Source organism: Babesia bigemina (genome assembly GCF_000981445.1).
Source record: "Babesia bigemina genome assembly Bbig001, chromosome : II".
NCBI lineage: Eukaryota > Apicomplexa > Aconoidasida > Piroplasmida > Babesiidae > Babesia > Babesia bigemina.
In genome coordinates, this window is record NC_027217.1 from 905,684 (window position 1) to 923,584 (window position 17,901).

General features: G+C 55.2%; 7 protein-coding genes across 7 annotated transcripts; 5 read left to right on the forward strand and 2 right to left on the reverse strand.

The window, feature by feature from the left end:
- Positions 1-141: 141 nt before the first annotated feature.
- Positions 142-5,294, forward strand: BBBOND_0203950 (LCCL domain-containing protein CCP2, putative; the record flags this gene model as incomplete). The annotated part of the gene is made up of 8 exons (XM_012911969.1): positions 142-226; positions 263-706; positions 742-2,187; positions 2,224-2,685; positions 2,722-3,260; positions 3,299-3,851; positions 3,890-4,236; positions 4,278-5,294. 8 exons carry the CDS (start codon positions 142-144, stop codon positions 5,292-5,294), a joined length of 4,893 nt encoding a protein of 1,630 aa, XP_012767423.1.
- Positions 5,295-6,690: 1,396 nt separating this feature from the next.
- On the forward strand, positions 6,691-7,441 carry BBBOND_0203960 (hypothetical protein, conserved; the record flags this gene model as incomplete). Its single annotated transcript, XM_012911970.1, has 2 exons — positions 6,691-7,275; positions 7,337-7,441. 2 exons carry the CDS (start codon positions 6,691-6,693, stop codon positions 7,439-7,441), a joined length of 690 nt encoding a protein of 229 aa, XP_012767424.1.
- A 120-nt stretch (positions 7,442-7,561) lies between these two features.
- Positions 7,562-9,914, forward strand: BBBOND_0203970 (hypothetical protein, conserved; the record flags this gene model as incomplete). Its single annotated transcript, XM_012911971.1, is given in 4 exon segments — positions 7,562-7,898; positions 7,939-9,261; positions 9,301-9,548; positions 9,564-9,914. The coding sequence occupies 4 exon segments, from the start codon at positions 7,562-7,564 to the stop codon at positions 9,912-9,914; spliced, it is 2,259 nt and encodes a 752-aa protein (XP_012767425.1).
- A 402-nt stretch (positions 9,915-10,316) lies between these two features.
- Positions 10,317-11,990, reverse strand: BBBOND_0203980 (hypothetical protein, conserved; the record flags this gene model as incomplete). Its single annotated transcript, XM_012911972.1, has 1 exon — positions 10,317-11,990. One exon carries the CDS (start codon positions 11,988-11,990, stop codon positions 10,317-10,319), a length of 1,674 nt encoding a protein of 557 aa, XP_012767426.1.
- Positions 11,991-12,575: 585 nt separating this feature from the next.
- BBBOND_0203990 (hypothetical protein, conserved) lies at positions 12,576-14,327 on the forward strand (the record flags this gene model as incomplete). Its single annotated transcript, XM_012911973.1, has 1 exon — positions 12,576-14,327. The coding sequence occupies one exon, from the start codon at positions 12,576-12,578 to the stop codon at positions 14,325-14,327; it is 1,752 nt and encodes a 583-aa protein (XP_012767427.1).
- A 496-nt stretch (positions 14,328-14,823) lies between these two features.
- On the forward strand, positions 14,824-15,786 carry BBBOND_0204000 (hypothetical protein, conserved; the record flags this gene model as incomplete). The annotated part of the gene is made up of 3 exons (XM_012911974.1): positions 14,824-15,220; positions 15,260-15,367; positions 15,470-15,786. 3 exons carry the CDS (start codon positions 14,824-14,826, stop codon positions 15,784-15,786), a joined length of 822 nt encoding a protein of 273 aa, XP_012767428.1.
- Positions 15,787-16,111: 325 nt separating this feature from the next.
- On the reverse strand, positions 16,112-17,554 carry BBBOND_0204010 (hypothetical protein, conserved; the record flags this gene model as incomplete). The annotated part of the gene is made up of 1 exon (XM_012911975.1): positions 16,112-17,554. One exon carries the CDS (start codon positions 17,552-17,554, stop codon positions 16,112-16,114), a length of 1,443 nt encoding a protein of 480 aa, XP_012767429.1.
- Positions 17,555-17,901: the final 347 nt, after the last annotated feature.

The window sequence follows — 17,901 nt, forward strand, 5'->3', positions numbered from 1 at the left end:
CCTTACTGGACGGCAAATGATGCGAAAGTGCTTGGTTTTAAAATGATGGGCAACACTGTTTGAGCTTGCGGGCTTCCATGCGGTGTGTAGAAGGCACGACCTACGGACACACCGGATGGATTCCTCGGCGCAAATGCTAACATGGTAGCCGTGCTGCCACTGGTTACAGCTCTCCTGCTGTGTGCAAGGTTGGGCGGTGCCATCAGGTATTTGGAGGCGCCGAAGGGTAGGTAAAGACACAAGCGAATACACATCTTAACAGAAAATGCGGCCGCCGGGAAGAAGAGCACAGCGGATGCTATCGCAACAGACGGGTCTAACAAGTCGGCAGAGACGCCGAAAGATGAAAAGAATCCACAACAATCAACTCCAGATCAACCGGGTTCCAAGGGAGTGACTGCTGTGGCGGAGAAGGATAAGGATGGAAAGCCGACTGTACCCGCTGCCGGCGCCCCGACCACGGAAGGGACGGGCAAGAAGACGCTGTTCGGCGCGCTGCGTGCGACAGCTGACTCTACCTACAAAGCGCTGGGCGCCGCCGGGTACCGCAAGTATGACGCAAGTAATGCATTAACGCGCGGAGGCGGCTACTGGTGCAGCGAGGCGAACCTGCTGCCAGACAAGGAAGTGTCGTGGGTGGCCGAGCTCAGAGGACCGCGAGTGTTGACCGGCGTGACCATCACATGGGTCTACGCGCCCCAACTTGGTAGGCGGGACTGTTGAACGCATCAGAGCATGCAGTGTCGGTGCTGGCGAAGCGGCAGCGCGACGGCGCGTTCGAGGAGGTGGCGCCATACCAGGCCGTGGACGCCACCGAAACTACGCAAACAATAGAATTCAAACGCAAAGTTGATGCGCAGTTCGTCAAAATTGCCATGAAGCGGCAAATAAACGGCTACTTCGGAATAGAGTTTGTGCAGTTCCACGGCGAGCCCAACCCTGTGTTCACGATCCAGGGGGGGATCACGTCGATTGACGACCTGTGCCTGCAGGCGGACGACAAGGGAGAGGTTGTGCTGGATTCGTGCGTATCAGCGATTGCCAGCTTCAAGTTCAACGACATATGGAGGTACAACGAAAAGCGGCAGCTGTACAACCCGGCGACCAACCTCTGCATGACGCTCCAAGATGACGCTGGTGTCGAGGGAGGGCGGGTCATGATGTTGCCGTGCGACCAGCCGCCAGAATCCGGTGTGAATTCATGGGACCTCCTGCCGAACAACCAAATCAAACTCAGAAGGCCGGGGAACATGTGCCTCTCGCAAGCCGGCAGTGGCGCCGGACTCGCCAATGTAGCGCTGAATAAGATCGCCTCGAGCAGTCTGCCGCGGAGGAACGACAACAAGTGCAACGCTGAGCGTGCTTTGGATGGCAACCTCCAGTCGTGCTGGGCCTCCGACCAGTTCACCCTTGGCACCGTGCCCGAGAAGGTGGAGTTCGTGGTCAACCTGCAGGAGGACTACAAGGTCCGCAAGGTCGTCATCGAGTGGGAGTCGCCGGCACTCTCCTACAACATATTCGCAAGAAAGGACGACGAGGACTGGCACCTCATAGAAAGGGTGGACGCCAACACGCTGAAGTCGTCGGTGAACGACATGCGCAACACCGTCGTGCGTTTCATCAAGCTGGAGTTGTTACGGCCGAACCCGGAGTTCGCAAATTCGGCGGGGCAGATACACTACGGCATCCACAGCTTCGCCGCGTACAGCAACAAGCTCAGAACCATCGTGGAGCCGTGCGAACGCGCTAAGCTTTCGAAGGACGCGAGAGACAAGTACTTCCTCAACTCCGTCTACGAGGTGGACCTGCACGGCGGAGAGCCGCTCATGGCGGCGGAAAAGGCGATAGACAAGCTGGTGGAAAACATCGGGCACAAAATCGCGCACATCGAGACACTGCACGGGAAGATGGAGCAGTGCAAGAGGAAGCAGATCAATACCCTCAAACGTGCTCAGGAGCTCGACAGCACATTCCAGCGGATTTCGGACGCCGCATACCGCTTCGAAGCTAAGCTCGAGCTGGAAGAGCAGTTCAGCCCCGAGGAGCACCTGCCTGCCGACTGCATAGAAATCAAAAATCGAGCTGAGAGTAGGCCCAGCGGGTTCTACTACATCCACCCGCCATGTGCCAACCACCGCATCAGGGTGTATTGCGACATGTACACCGGCGCCTCGTATTACGTAGCGTGTAAGTTGGATGAGTCGGAAATGTTATGAGCCGCAGCCATTGAAAGCGGTCGCATACCGCTGTCTGAGGTATACGAGACATGCCGCAAATACGGCCTGGACCCAATACAACTGCATCACGAGTCGCAAACCGACGCGCTCAGGGTCATGCTCAAGACCATGGACGTCACTCCGGACTGCCTATACCCCATCGCCGTCAAGGTCGGGCAAAAATTCAAGTCGCTTGACCTGAGGGAGGAAGTGACGCGCATGATTCCCTTCAAGCCGGATAAGGATAACAACGTCATTGTTGTAGCAACAGAGGGGTTGCAATACGTCGATGGCAGGGATAACGACATGACGGGCATCATATGCTCGAGCAACTACTCGAGCATCAGGCTCCCCCCGGAGGTCGTGAAGCTCAGTTGCCACACCCTGCTGGGCGAAAACGACAAATTCAATGAGGCGCCGGTTGGCAGAGTGGTGAAAGCCGCATGCCCGCAGAACTGCCTGCAAAACTGTAAGCGAGTTGCGCCGTTACGATATATGCGCGCAGATGACGACAGCGTCGAAGTAGAGGGTGGCAACGACGGGCTATATTCACTCAAAACGCCGGTATGCATGGCTGCAATACATGCGGGTGAATACGGCAAAAACATCACCTTGGAAGTGCAAAAGACCACGGCGCCGGCAGAGTTCGAGGGGTTCTACCAGAATGGCATCCAGAGCACAAGCGTTCCATCCCTAGTGGGGGATCTGGCGTTTAAAGTCACGCGCAGCAAAGATGCCTGCAGCACGCATAAAGTAGAGCCGCGCATTGACCGGAAAGCTGAGGCACTTGCAGAAAAGGAGCCGACGCTAACGGTCAGGAAACCCAGTGAGGATAAACCGCAGCCCGCGCGGCTCTTCAACCAAGCACTGACGCTCGACGCCGCCACTGGCGAGGCCATAGGCACACTAGTGGCGCAGGTAAACCAGCAAAGCGGGAAGGCGGCGCCGGTCTTTCTCGACATGTTCCACCACCACACCTCGGAAACAATCGCGCACGCCATCCATCTCATCAAAAGCGCTGACATCCAGAAGGAGCCCATCGAGGTGAGTGCGTGACGCGTGATGCGGCTATGAAGTTGCAGGAAATCCTGGACAAACTGGATGACGGTGTCAAGATGATGCAGCAGAAGATCGAGTGGCTCGCCGCGAGGGTCACCTACAAAAAGGAGCCGCTGATCAACGGAATACAAGCGATGCAAAGGGAGGAGGCGATGCAAAAGTCCTTCGATCCGTGGTCAGGCGATGGGGTCACCCAAAGCAGCCTTTTCGAAACTTTCCATGCGGTCACGGCTGGGGAGCTCCAGGGGGTCCCCAAATGGACAGTGTCCAGCCTGTCCTTGAAGGGCGCTGCCGAAACTGTGATATCGCAGACCAGCGAGTTCGGCGCGCGCGGGTCAGTGAGCGGCGCGTTCCTGCACCTTTCAAACGCGCAATACTACGACTTCGTATACTCCGCCTCTGTCTTCGCCGGCAGCAGCGGGACCATGGGGCTGACCTTCCGGGTGCTCGACGACCTCAACTACTATCTCCTGCAGATGGTTCAGATGAACGGCGGTTACAAACGACTGATCCGTGTCGTAAACGGCGACCCTTACGAGATAGCGAAAATCGAAGACGGAGGATTCGTCGACGGAGGTGAGGTTCCCCCTATACACCGTCCAATATTCCCGCAGTCTGGTACACAGTGCGCATCGAGGCTCAGCAGTGTAGAATATCAATCGCGATCGTCCAGGGGTTGGAACCCGTCTTTGACGTGCCGCCAAGTGCAATCGACATAATCGACTGCACACATGCGAGTGGTAGCGTGGGACTCTTCAGCGGCCAGATCAACCTCGTTCACTTCGCACGGCTGCACGTCGAAACGCTGCCGTGTATGCGATACGACAGGCCCCCAACTCCACCCAAGCCGCCCATCTGCAGTAGGTTCACGACAGCGAGCATTTCACTGCCGCCAGGCGTGTACAAGGAGACCTTCGCCGTCGGGTTCAACGCCAACTGGCGCGTCCTCGACAACTCGGGGGTATGTGTATGGCACTCTGAAAGCACTAACAGCCTGTGCAGCACTGGAGCGTGGAGGACAACATAGCCGGCCAGGACAGGGTGATCGCTCACAGGGCCTTCGAGTCCATCGACGGCTCGATAGAGCCCTCCATGGCGCTGCTTAAGGGCGGCCGCAGTTGCAAGGCTGGCATATTCCGAGCGTCGGTGTTCCCGCAGTGCGACGCGAGGGGAGTATTGGGGCTCCTAGTGCATTTCGAGGACGCCGGGAACTACGTCGCATTCGAGTGCAGCGTGCGTTCGTGCAGCATCGTACAGATGCACAAGGGGGCACGCAACATCCTGGCCGAAACCGAGCTCAAGGGGATCAAGACCGGAATATGGAACTACGTTGAGTTGGTGTTCAAGCCCGATGCTGTCACGGCGTCCATCGGTACCCATACACTGGAGGCTGTGTTCATAAACACCGCTATACCCGATGAAATACGTCTAGGCGGAACTGTCGGTCTATTAAGCGTCGGATGTGCCGGATGCGCGTTTGCCGACATCAGCCTCGTCCCCAATTATGCGGCGCACAAGCACGGAGCCTTTGAGCGCAACCTCGACGGTGCGGAGGCGCGCCCAGAACCGACGCGCGCAGACAGCTGCCTTGCCGTCGACAGGGTGGAGCACTGCAAGGCGATTGCGCCGAGTAGCGTTGGCTTCTGCGAGGCCAACTACTGCGCAGTATGCTGCGAACGAAAACACGAGGATGCGCTCGATTTGCAGGACGCGTGCTACAAACAGTGCCGAAACATGGACCACGTGGTGGTCATGCTGCAAAAGGTGGCAGACAACCTGTGGCGCAGCTGCGCGACGCACTTGACGCAACAAGGCACATCAGGCAGCCAAGGTGGGCCCAGTGATTCGCGAACAACACAGCACAATGCAGGCACGGGTGACGAGGATGGAAAACTAAGCATTGAAGACAGGGTCAGCAATTGCCAACTGTGTTGCGATTCCAGCCGCTTCGTGGAGGGCGTGCCCGCCAGCGTGAACAGCGCAGCGCAGTCACGGTGCCGCGGCCTCTGCAGGGCGTAATTCACAGGACGTATGGTAAAATGGTGTAGACAGTGTGCAACTCGTACGGCAAAAACAGCGACTTGTACCAGTTTCGGTTCGCAAGAGCTGAGGACCATGTTTCTAACGAGAACGGCAACCCACACTGCACCGTCAGCGCGATGGCGACGAAGAGGAGACACGATAGCCTGCGACTATGTGCGCGAACGAGCGTGTGACCTACATCTCCAGGTTGCAGGAAAGCGCGAGGTAGGCCATGATCTCGGAGCAGTAGTGCGGACACAAAACGTAGTTGAAGGGGCCGCCGGTTGGCACAACGTACGTCATCTCGCCGTAGCGCGAGGAGGCCCGCTTGGTGGTGTACAAAATGTAATGAGACTTGAACTGTACCTCAATGAGTTCGTGTATACATTTTAGGGTACGCAAGCGGTTGTGGGTGTACATGGGCGGAACACATGATACGATTGCCGCCGACGCCATGCAGCACCGATGTGCGACAACGTCATCAATTTAGCGACGGTAGTAACGCCGAACGGTCAAAAGTTCGTGCGCGGCACGCTATGCAATCAGTCCACACCTACCTGAATGTACTGTGATAGCGCAAATCCAATCATGCGGATCCTCGTGAAGGTGTTTGCCGGATTGCAGAGCGCGAACGGAACTATCAGATAGTAGCTGCAAATTATGCCACGATGGTGTTAGATGTAGTGTAGTTCGTCACTGAAAAAGCACGAGCACGGTAGACACACATTTATCGGCAGGCATACGACATCACCCTTGGTAACTGTATACGGAAACACAACTTATACACCGCATAGACAGCTATATTGGCATTCCGATAGGCCATATAAGTAGAAGGCACGCGGCAATCAATGACCAGGAGAAATACTACTCACCTCACGCCGAAGAGGTAGGCCGTGAAGTGCATATTAGAACACGGCAGCCTGTTAAACAACCGCAGCTGCTCCAAGTAGCGACGCGCGACATGGAAGCCAAACATGACGCGGAAAATGTTGAACTGTTTGCGGAAAAAAAGTTCCTGGGCGGCAGTTTCGCTTACACATACACATACTCACCCAGAAAAAAACCGCCGCGTTGACGATCAGCGCTACCACGTAGAAGTGAATGAACAGCTGCTTCGAGACGAGAAAACGGGAGGAATGAGTGGAATCCTTGGTCTTAACTGCGGGAATCCGCTTCCCGTGCACCGACCAGTTATGTAGGACGGCATTTTCGCAACTCAAGATACACAGGAACCCCGACGAGATGAAAAATAAGTTTACGAGCGCTTCAATTACGGGAGTCATTTTTGATTGTGAACGTCCGCGCCCACGCGGCACACCCTGCGTGCGGTTCGCAAGACCGATGCGCAGCGAGCACACACCGCGAGGCACTGGCATTATTTGAGACGGAAATAATGGCTGAGGAAAAGCCCGAACACGCTGCCAACGATTGCTACGAGGCGCTGCTCGACCTCAAGAGCATTTTCCCGTCATGGAGCGACGCTCAGGACAACTTCCACTTCCACTGGAGAGATATACTCGCTGCGACCACGAAAGGGAAGGAGGAGGAGCAGGATACAATCGGATTCTACAGGGAAACTCTCAAGGAGCTGATCGAATCCAAGGGTGAAGGAATCACGGCGCAGAACGCCGTGGAACTCATCACGCGACTCGACACCCGCAGAAAGGAACGCGATGACACGTTCGAGCAGTACAACATCGAGAGCATGCTTAGCAAGGACACCAGTGCGATAAGGCCGAAGCCCCCGGTCAAAAAGCAAACGGTGCAAAGGCGGCCAGCCGCCGAGGTGACGGCAGACGTCGTGCCGGAAGGCGGCCACGTCTACGGCACCCGAACGCGGTCCAGGCGCCTGCAGGCCCAGGATAGCGAAAACGGCCAAGGCGGAAAGCTGGAGTACAGCTCGTCCGGGTTCGGCACGCACCTCAGGAAGGGATTCTTCTCCGACTACGTCTGGGACTTCCTGGTACCGACCGGCGAGGTGAGTCATTACGCACTGCAGCATACTGCTGCGGTTCGTTGAAGCAACTAATGTGGCGCAGGAGAACGAATACGACGACGAAATCGACCAGAGCGTTGTAGCGGCGACGGACGACGACGACGACGAAGAACACAGCGCCAGGAAAACGAAGCGGTCGCGCAAGTGAGCGCACGTGTTATTGGCTGCATATTCGCCGGGCGTGCGGCGGTACGAACCGGCTATGTCACAAACGCAGTTGTACAAGGGGCACGTGAAACGCCTACACACTCACGACCTCACTTAAAAAATGAGTCACGTCACCCACCTATTTAAATGTATACTCAAAGCTAGCCTTCTGGCTCCCGCCGGCCTCCGCGCCGGGCGGAAGACGCCTTGCCTGTGTCTTTGGGTGCGCCAGAGCCGAGCGAGATTCCACGACGTTAGCGGCCATGCTTCCGCCCAGGCACCAGCAAGTAACGTCTCATGGTTGCCGCATGGAAGCCCTTTGTCGAGTGCAGGTGTGCCAGAACACGAAAACCAGGACAGATCGATATACGTGAACGAGGTCTGTATGCAGACTGACCAGCTGCTCGCACGATGTGAGGACCACGAAGACTTGCTCGTGTTGCTGGTGACCCACAGAGGTGAGGGATAGATGGTTTGCCACCTTTGACGTTGCATCAGGTGTCATGTACCTCCACAACTTGGTAACTGCGATCAGGATGCTGCAGGGGTTCGCAGAACGTGACCGCATAGAGAGGACGCAACCAGACGCAGATGACCTGTTTGCAGGCTACAAAGAAGTTTTTAGCAGCAACGCATATTCGGCGGATTCACATGGCGATGATGGGCCCGCGCTGATGAATGTGAGCGAGGGTGCTGCGACACCGACCGATGACGCTTACCGGCAAAATGAAGTTAATGACTCCAACGAAATAACATATACAATGCAACCAAATCAGGAGAATCGCGATAATGCGCAAGTGGCAATACGCGGAACGCTTCAATACGATCCGGAAGCATTAACGGAAACCCAGCGCGGCATAGTGAAGAAGGCCACCGAGGATATTCTCACGCACTTCACGAACCCGGCCAACAGGCACTACCTCAGCTGCAGACAGCACAGCAGGCCGGTGGCTGAGGTCATAGTGAGGGACGAAAGGTACGACCTGCTGCTTCACGACCTCTATGAAAACCGCAACAAGCTCGACGTGGAGTCGGCATGCCATATCATCATAGCGCTGGACGCGCTCGAGCACAGGTATTTCCGGCTCTATAACGGGATACTGAGGCACATCATGCGACTGCCGCTGCACCGTCTGGAGTACGATGTCGCGCACACAACCGGCAAGCTGTTGTTGAAGGCGTGTCAGTGCTACGTCAGGGCAGGATTCTACGATACGCCGCTATATTCGAAGGTATGCAGGGAGATATACAAACTGCCGATGGAGCACACCGACGGGCATGCCAGTGCCGAAATGGTTATGGATACCCTAAGGATCTTTGCCAAAGTCGACGTGTACGACCACGCGGTGTTCTCGCGGGCAGCTACGCTGCTGCCGCGGCTACCGCTTACCGTCAACGACCTCAGCCACGTTGCAGTGGCATACGCGGCGCACCACAACTACAGCAAAATGCACGACGAGGTGCTGGTCTGGATAGCCAAGCAGATACAGGAGCGGCACAACGAATTTGGCACGCTGGAGCTGGCAAGGTGCGTGCACGCATTTGCCTCCATGCGGCTATACTTCGCCCCGGCGTACAACTGCCTCTCCCAGCGACTCATAGACGAACTCGAAACTGCCACACATGTGTATACCAAGACGCAGCTGACAATACCCCAAATGGCCATTGTGGCATACCATGGTGCAAATTTCGCCCAGCACGCACAAGAAACTCAGGCGCTCGTGCGCAGCCTGATGACGTACCTCGAGGAGCACATCGATGCTTTGGACGAGAAGTCGGCAATCATGCTGGCCTTCGCATCATGTGCCACCAATGCCCATGGTAGGGTTCGCCGCTGAAGTAACCACATCCGCAATGCAGAGACCAACCCTTATGTGCTGTCATTCCTGCTGCGGAAGATAGGGAGCGGGACGGTGTGGGAGGAATACAAGTACCGCGTTTTCGCGATATGGCTCTACCAGGTCGTCAGGTTTCCCGAGCTAACGGTGAACATCCCGAAGAGATGTATCACTGCGGGTATGCGGGAATGGCTGCTGAGGCATGGAAATGGCACGCAATTTGGAGCTGAAATCCAGGAGATGGTGCATATACTGCAGAACGATCTAGGGGTAAGTGCGTCGCAGCCGATTTACATGACCACGCAGCTTAAGAACGTAACACCACAGTCGACTAAACGTAGGGCTTCTAACCAAGCTCCTGTTGTAGATGCGGCATACTCAGATGCCATTGAAGCAATATCGGCCCTTGAAATCAGTCTCGATGGGGGGACGTTGAAAATCGTTGTCAACGAGACCAGTTGCCGCAACGACCCTTCGAAGCCGATAGGCGTCGACCTGCTTATCCACAACCTCCTGAAGGGATATGGAGTGCAGGTGCACTCCGTAAACTTCCAGCATTGGCGTTCGATGACCCATGAGCTAAAGAAGTCCTACCTTCAGGATACGCTTAACGACTACTTGGCCGTGCCTCAATAAAAGGCGGCAGATTATGTAGGCAGCTACTGCAGCAGCTCATTGCAGTAGCGATTTACCTTTAACTCCAACACGGGCTTAGCTTGTATAATTTCGAATGCAGTGTATCAGACAATAGTCAGCGGACTTCTAGGTGGTAGGGCGTTTACGTGGATGGGCCCTGGCGGTTTCTACATGCCAGCACCTGCATCGGTTACGCCACTGGAATGTACATAATTCGTTCAATCCTAAATCAATTAACAGTAGCGCTACGACGCAATGTAGGCGAACACCTAGTTGGATTATGTGTCCGCCCATCGGTGCATCAGCTATCAGCAGCAATGCCGGATGAACTGCGGCATGAGACATCATGGAATTTATCTGCGTGTTCAGCGCTACATTAGGCGGTTCCTTTTAAAAGGTCTGTTAGATTACGTAGTGCCGGCGGGTGGTGCGTTTAATGTCGGCTTCGATGTCGAAGATGAAGGAGACGCAGTCCCGGACACGCAGGCATACCAAACGCTTTAAGCAGCGCAGACAATCACCGCCGCTCTGCTCAGTCTTACCCTTAGCGGGGGCTACGTTCCGCCACAGGGGCAAAGACGACCACGACTCGATCGATTTGCCCTGCCATTCGAGCCATGCGTAGGAGCAGGGAGCAACGCACGCCTGGTGGTACATCATAGCCCAGGGGCACAGCACCTTCAAGTTCGTCTGAAAACAGTTGCTGAACAGCGGACGGCGGTACCAGCACAAACTCAGCTTGTAGTTGTCGATCACGTCCACGTAGCGCTCCGAGCGCCGCAGCCAATTGCCATCGTCGCCCAGCAAGCCAATGGCGTGCGACATTATCACATCCCTTCGCCGAGTACTTTCGACGCACGCAGCATCGGCTGCAGCGGACGCGAAGTCGACGCCGATGAGGCCGACGTTGTGCTGTGATGGCAGGCCGGCGGACACATCATTCTTCGCAGTGGGTGACGTCACGGTGCTTGAATGTGACGAGTCGACCTCGTTCACTTGATCCACTGGGTCAGTTTCATGGCTGCTCGCAGCATATTTGCACGTGCATGTCTCACCCTTGACAGTTTTGTTCCACGGAGTGAGGCGAACGGGGATGCTCAGGATTCCGTACAGATACGAGTATATCAGCGTGATCACCGCCATCGTGCCGAAGTTACGGTTCTCCGACGCAGCCCTGTCGCCGCGACTGTGGTACACGTCGTTCAGAATGCGGCACACAATGCGCAACAGGTCGTTGAAACGCTTCAAAATGGAACCCAGCGGCTGCTCCCGGTGGCGCTCGCGGTAGCCGCGCATCAACAGCCACAGCGCCACCCTGCCGTAGAACCTATTGGTGTACATGCGGCGCAGGAGCGGCTCGGTGAACGCGCTGTAGCACTCTGGCTCGCACAGCACGTAGGCAAACAGGTCGTCGAATTCGGAGGCCAAGTAGGATATCTCGGCCAAACGCCCGTTGCACTCCAGCCGAGCGTCCTCCGAATCGCCGCCAGCTGACGGCGACTTGTCGCGGTGCAGTTTTTCCAGGTGGCAAATAGCGTCCAAAAACGACTCCCGGGAACCCGGGTGAAGCAGGCCCAGGTACGGCCCGGGCAGGCAGCTGCTGTGAGGCACGTTGTGCAGGCCCACGAAAATCACATTGTCAAGGCCGAAACAGAATGACAGCAGCACCAGGCATGTCGTCTTGGGTTCCGACAGATGCAGCAGCGTTTTGCGATGAGGCAGGATCTCGAAGATGCGGAAGCTGCGGTCCAAAATGCATTCACGGACCTGCCAGTCCTTGCACAGCTGCTGATGGAAGATACAGTACAAGTTCGCACTCCGGCGGTCGCCACAGCGGCGCAGTTTGATCTCGAACTCGTCCACAGCGATCTGCCATGGTTTGCGATACGACAGCGATTGAGCGAAGGTGAACGCATCGGCGTCCGAACACGTGAACGACTCGCTGATGGTTTTGCCTATTGCGCATTTCTTACGCAGCAGCTCCACGAAGCTCTCGCCGTGCGAAGCCGACAGGAAGCGGCTGAGCTCCTCGTCGAATCCGCTGCCGGAGGCCAGAGAAGCCTCGGCGCGCGACATCGAGACTCTGCCCTGGGCGCCTAGCCGGGTCAAGGCAAAGCGAGCATCAAGGTCGTAAACGGTGCGTACAATTGAGCGAAACGTGATGCGGGTATTTCATTTCCGCCAACGGTGAGTGAGTGATGGTGGCAAAGAAGGTTAATGCGCAACGCCCGCGGAACATGTAGCGGATGGAAGGTCGAACAGTGAACTAACACATTACCTCCACATCAGTAATGCGTCTTATTTATGCGCAATGTGTGTACACTCAAACTCAAGAAGTGTCCTAAGAAGGTCTGCCATTACGTACAGCGCCAAGACTGGCGGCGCAACGTGTTATAGACACTGCAGGAGCGAGACGTAACACCACATCGGGCCATCCAGCCGGCGTATGCTGAAACTACGTGAATAAAGATTAATGCGCAGCAGCCCATAGTCAGCGGGATACGGCAAACATCCCCAGCTGAAGACAGTGGCATACGCCACGCACGCCAACACACCCCGGATGCGACCGGAAAACCCCCCGAAGAAGCCGATCCCATGCGTATAGGCTTCCCAGGAACTGAAAGATCGGATAGACGTGCGCAAAAGACGCCGCTCGAACGGATGGTGAACGACGGCCGTCCGTGGACCACCGCGACCTACACCAAACACGACCAAGGAGACGCACATGACGCCGCACTCAACGAACTGCTGCCGCAACTGGCAAGCGGATGCCAAGTAAGGGACTCGCTATTCGACGAGGTGCTGCGAGGGCTGCAAAATGACGCGCATGTGGGAGCGAAGTTGCAGGCACTGGCCATGCTGCACAAGTCCATCCAGGCGCACAACGGCGGAGAGTACAACCTGGAAGGCAAGATACTCACGCAAGAAGACACGAATAAGCTAGCCACCGTGAAGGCGCTGGCACTCTATGTTGTCAGGCCGCTCGGGGCCGGGGCCTTCAACGCCGACAACGCCATCAAATGCGAGTGCGCGAAGATTCTCAACGCGATCACCATGCACATGCCGTCGAAAAGCTACACGCGGCTATTCAACGGCGAAGCGCTGCGCAGTGTCATACTGCTGATGGAATACGCATGCGGCAGCCGCAACAACAGCAGGCTGGAGGACGAGATGTGGCAGGCCGCCGTCTCCATCTTCAAGAACCTGCTCACGGTCATGGAGCTGCCGTACGATCTGGTCGATCAGACGCTGAATTGCGTGCGCGGCAAGTATGACGCGGCCTCCGCAGAGTTCTGTTACGTGCTCGTCGCCAAGGTGCTCTTGCCGAAGCTTGTCGAGAACGTGACAACCGGCGTGCGCCTGCACATGCAGACGAACCTGTCGAGCATGTGCCGACGGGCGGTGCAGTACTTCGCGGAAGTGATCGCCAACAGCAACGACTGCCAGGTGCTCAGCAAGGCATGCACAGCGCTCCTGTGCGTAGGCGAGCACCGGTTCGGAGTGGACATGCTCCTCGAGGCCAACTGCCTGCCTGGCGTGTTAAAGATCGCGCTGACTGTGGTTTACAAGCATGAGGAATTTCTCAGCACACTCAGGGACAAGGACGTCTACGACGCGGCAACGATATCGCAGATGAGGGACAGCATCACCCCGCAGATGCACCAGCTCAGCTTCGACGCAATATCGGTCATCAGCAAGATTGCGTACACCGCAAACCGCAGACAGGTCACGGCGCTGCTCGACATGGGCGCGGCAGAAGCGGTCGTCAGGATGCTCAACTGTCCCATCTCGTCAGTCGTGCTCATGACGCGGGCGGCGAACACCCTCGGCAACTTAGGGTGCGAATCGGATACCGAGGTGCAGATCATCATAGACGCGGACGCGTTGCCGACGCTAGTGAGGACATACCGGGAGGTGCACGAGCAGAACACCAAGGTCGAGGCGGCGTACGCAATTTGCGCCTGTGCGTCCAGAGCCAACAGAAGACAGGTCGGATACATCGTCTCCTGCACCTCAAGGTCCTGTACAATAGGTATGTGTGCAGATACCCAATATGATACTCCCGCAGGTAGCAACAGCTGCATGGCGCTGATGTGTGAGGTGATCGACTTCGTCTGCAAGAACGACCCGCGAAGCGAGGGGAACATCAGGCTATGCCGAGTGGTCCTAAGCGCGCTGGAAAACATACTCAACGTCGGCAACGTCGAGGCGAAGACACACAAGCTGCCAGACAACCCCTACGCAAGGCTGTTCCTGGATAACCACGGGGACGAAAAGCTGGCCAAAATCGCTGCCTTCCCGGACTACCAAATCGCAAAACGTGCCATCAAACTGAGCCGGGGCTTCTTCAACACGCCACGGCTCTGGAACATCGCCGACACTGACGTCATGTACAATAAGATACTAATCTAATACCAAACGTATGCACATCGGCGAATTTTTTCTCCGCCGCGCGGAAAATGGTGGCTAGCGCTCTATTGGACGCCGTCTGCGCCGAAAACTGCAGCAAACGGTAAGATTCGATGGGGTGATGTGTAAAGTAGAAGTACACCGCCTAGTGTCGCAGGTCCAGTGAACACTGAACACCGACAAAAGCACATACAAAGTAGACGACCGCTGTCCAAACGTGATTTTCGTCATCGGATCAGCAGTATCAAGTATGTAGTTTTTTCGCACTCCGACACGGAAATCACGGATGTCGGTTGCACATGTGCACACCCTTGTCCACACCCAGGCCGCATCAGAATGCGGTTCTGCGCAGCGAGCGTCACCTAAAATATCGTATTTCGGCAATACACGTAGTATCAGACGGGTACCGGCGACCGCTTCGGCCATCAACCGGTGATCCGAAACGGTGCTGGCGACCGAAGCGCAGTATACAGGGCGTGCCGTGACATAACAACCAGCGATGGGCGTACACCAGAGGACAGGGGTTGACAGCCCTGTGAACGGTGAAGCCATTGTAGGCAGCCCGGAGGACGTATTATTGCGCGACTCACATCTGTCGGAAGCATTCAAACGACTAGAGCGTTCCGAACATACTACGGTTCAGGATGCTGAGTGTGAGTCGCTATCATCGCCGCGCTGCGTTCCCATCCTCAGGGGGTGTATACATCTCCTCCTGGCCCTGATGTCGCCACTGCTGATAGTGTGGCTCATGCAAGAGGTGGTGAACGAAAACTACATTGCCGAGTACTTTATTGCGTTCGTCTGCTGCATTCTCAACTTCTCAGCCAGCGCAATGCTACACCACATGCCGTGGAATATGCAGTCGTACGACATGTGCCTGAAGCTGGACTACGCCTGTAAGTGACATGACGCACCAACCGAACAGCTGCGCGCAGGCATTTTTCTCATGATAGGAGGCTCCGCGGTGCCGTCGACATACGCAGCCGTCAGCGACAACCTCGGCGTGCTCACAACGCTAATACAGTGGGCAGGCGTCTCTCTAGGTAAGTGTGAAATTAACGCTAATATTTACATCACTGTTTATCCCTTTGGGACGTTGAAACCCTAATGATTGGATACATTACAAGAGCACTCATGCTTCGCAGGCGCAGTCGGAGCGCTGGCTTTCAGCTTCGTCGCCTCACCGCCGTCGTACAGGCTACTGGTATACTTCGCGGCAGGATCGCCCTACCTGTATCACTGCTATACCCTGTACAACATCAAGTGCTTCATCGGTCTCCTCTCTGCGTGCTTGACTCTTGTAATCTACATGTCGGGAGGGATTATCTACGTCAAAGAGGCGCCAAATCCCTCACCCCACTACTTCGGATTCCACGAAATATTCCACCTATGCTGCGCAATGGCGCTAGTAACCACCTTTGTGGGAAATCACAAAATTACGAACTTCGTTAATGATATTTAAGTAGCCACCGCTGTGAAGCAGGCGCACCGATCGCATCTACCACAAGTGAGTATCCGTAAGGATTTTGCGGGTCTGTGATAACGGCGTGACAACATGTACCACACGCGATTGGCTCACGACGCAGCCGGAGGCGAAAGACAGGCAGGACCCGAGAGCGGCCAACATCCATCCGAATAGCCGAAACGATAACAGCGCATGATACAACTCACACATATAATGCGTGCAAATTCTTAACATGACACTGCGAAGGCGAAGCCTGCGATGTGAGGACACTAGGTCATCAAAATCTAAAAGGCATACACAGCCGCAAGCTCGACCAATCTTCTCAAACCAAAATCTTGGTACGGATGTCGGTAGTGAAGACATCACGCAACGTCTTACCGGCTCCAATGATACCCAACTTAAGCCAGTAGAAGAAAGCCCTGACCTCACTCATGTCCTCAGTCGGCCACGGCAGACCAGAATCCAGACCCCTCTTGGCAGCACGGACAGCCCTCAGGTAACCAGAAGCAATGAACTTAGTAGTGACCAGAGTAACCATGACACTGGTACCGAGGAAAGCCATAGCCTGACCGGCACCTTTACCATCTCCAGGCTTGCCGAAATTCATGTTAGCGAAGGCACCACCAAAACCAGCAGTCTTCAACAAACCACCGATGAGGAAGTAGGCCACGGTGAGAATGAAAACCACATTGGGCTTCATGTAGATCATGCTACCAATAAAGCTCTTGGGGTGGTGCATGACGTAGATGAACAGCCAGAAAAGGAAGAAGTAAGGGACAAAGAGGAACGGAGACGCATTGTAAAAGGCGTTGCTGTTCTTGGCATCCCACGCTTTACCCAAATTGCAATACTCCTTCAAGAGCACACCAGCGACACCAACGAGAGCGTTCAGGTAAAGGCACGCCCTAATAACATTCTGCGCTTTGTCGGGGGTGACAATGGAGAAAGGCGCGATACTTGGGTAAACACAGAACTGGGTACCCAGACTACCGCAAACCAAGAAAATGTTAATCATACCACTCTGCAAAGCATTCACGAAATCGGGACCTTTACCCCTACGGCAACCGTAATTGGGCTTAGGAGGTCCGAACTTGTCGAAAATGACGAAGATGGTCCACAGAATACCAGCAACCATAGAAAGCAGAGTGACGAAAAGAATCTGCCAGTAGATGGTCCAGTAGTGCACATCCGAGGTCGGGGAGATAAACTTCGGCACCACGGCGTGGACAAAGTTAACGCAGAAACCATTGAACGCCTGACCAAGAGCGAAGTACAAACCCAAACCAACGGTAATTTGACGAACGGGCGTATCAAGAGCACCGAACAAATATCCAGAGAACGCAAGAGTCCAGTAGTACGCCGTCAGGTTGGAGTCACCAATACTCGTAGCACACAGCAGCAGAAGCCTCGTGTTAAGCATGGTAATGAAAACACAAAGAACCATAGAGTACGTCCCATTAATGTAAATCCAATACTGTTGGTATTTTTCACCCAAAGTAAGACTCAGAATTGTCGACGTCAAAGAACCCATAAGACAGAAGAGCTGCTGGAAAGAGTAAGTAATACCCAAGAAGGCACCGATACTCTCCGGACCGAGACCGAAACGCCTAACCGAGAAAGCGGCACCGGCCACGGTGATATGCAGCGGTTGCATGATACTAATACCCATGATCAAAACAACGACCTTCTCGAACGTGCCTGTTTTGAAAAGGACCTTGAATTTGGCATGCCACGCGGGCTTGTAAACATCGCTCAACTCAGCCATGGTTACCAAAGCAACAACTCAAAACCTCAATCCACTTGCATATAAGAACTTGAAAAGTGTTCCTGTCGCTCCGATACTCCTCTTGGTAACGAGCGATATAAGGGACGACCTTCAAACTTCGGGACGTCGAACTGATGGAAGAAAGTACCTGCAAACAACGCTTTGTGCAGGCTAAATACAAGAGTCTTCAGACGCGTAGAAATATCCAAATGTTATATGGAATACGTGCCGACAGCTATGGCAGGCGTACTCCAGAACGGCAGCGAACTGACCCACCCGCCGGAAACACGATATCCCGTGGCCGCGGAGAGGTGTATAATTATACACCTAAAATATGCGAAAACGTA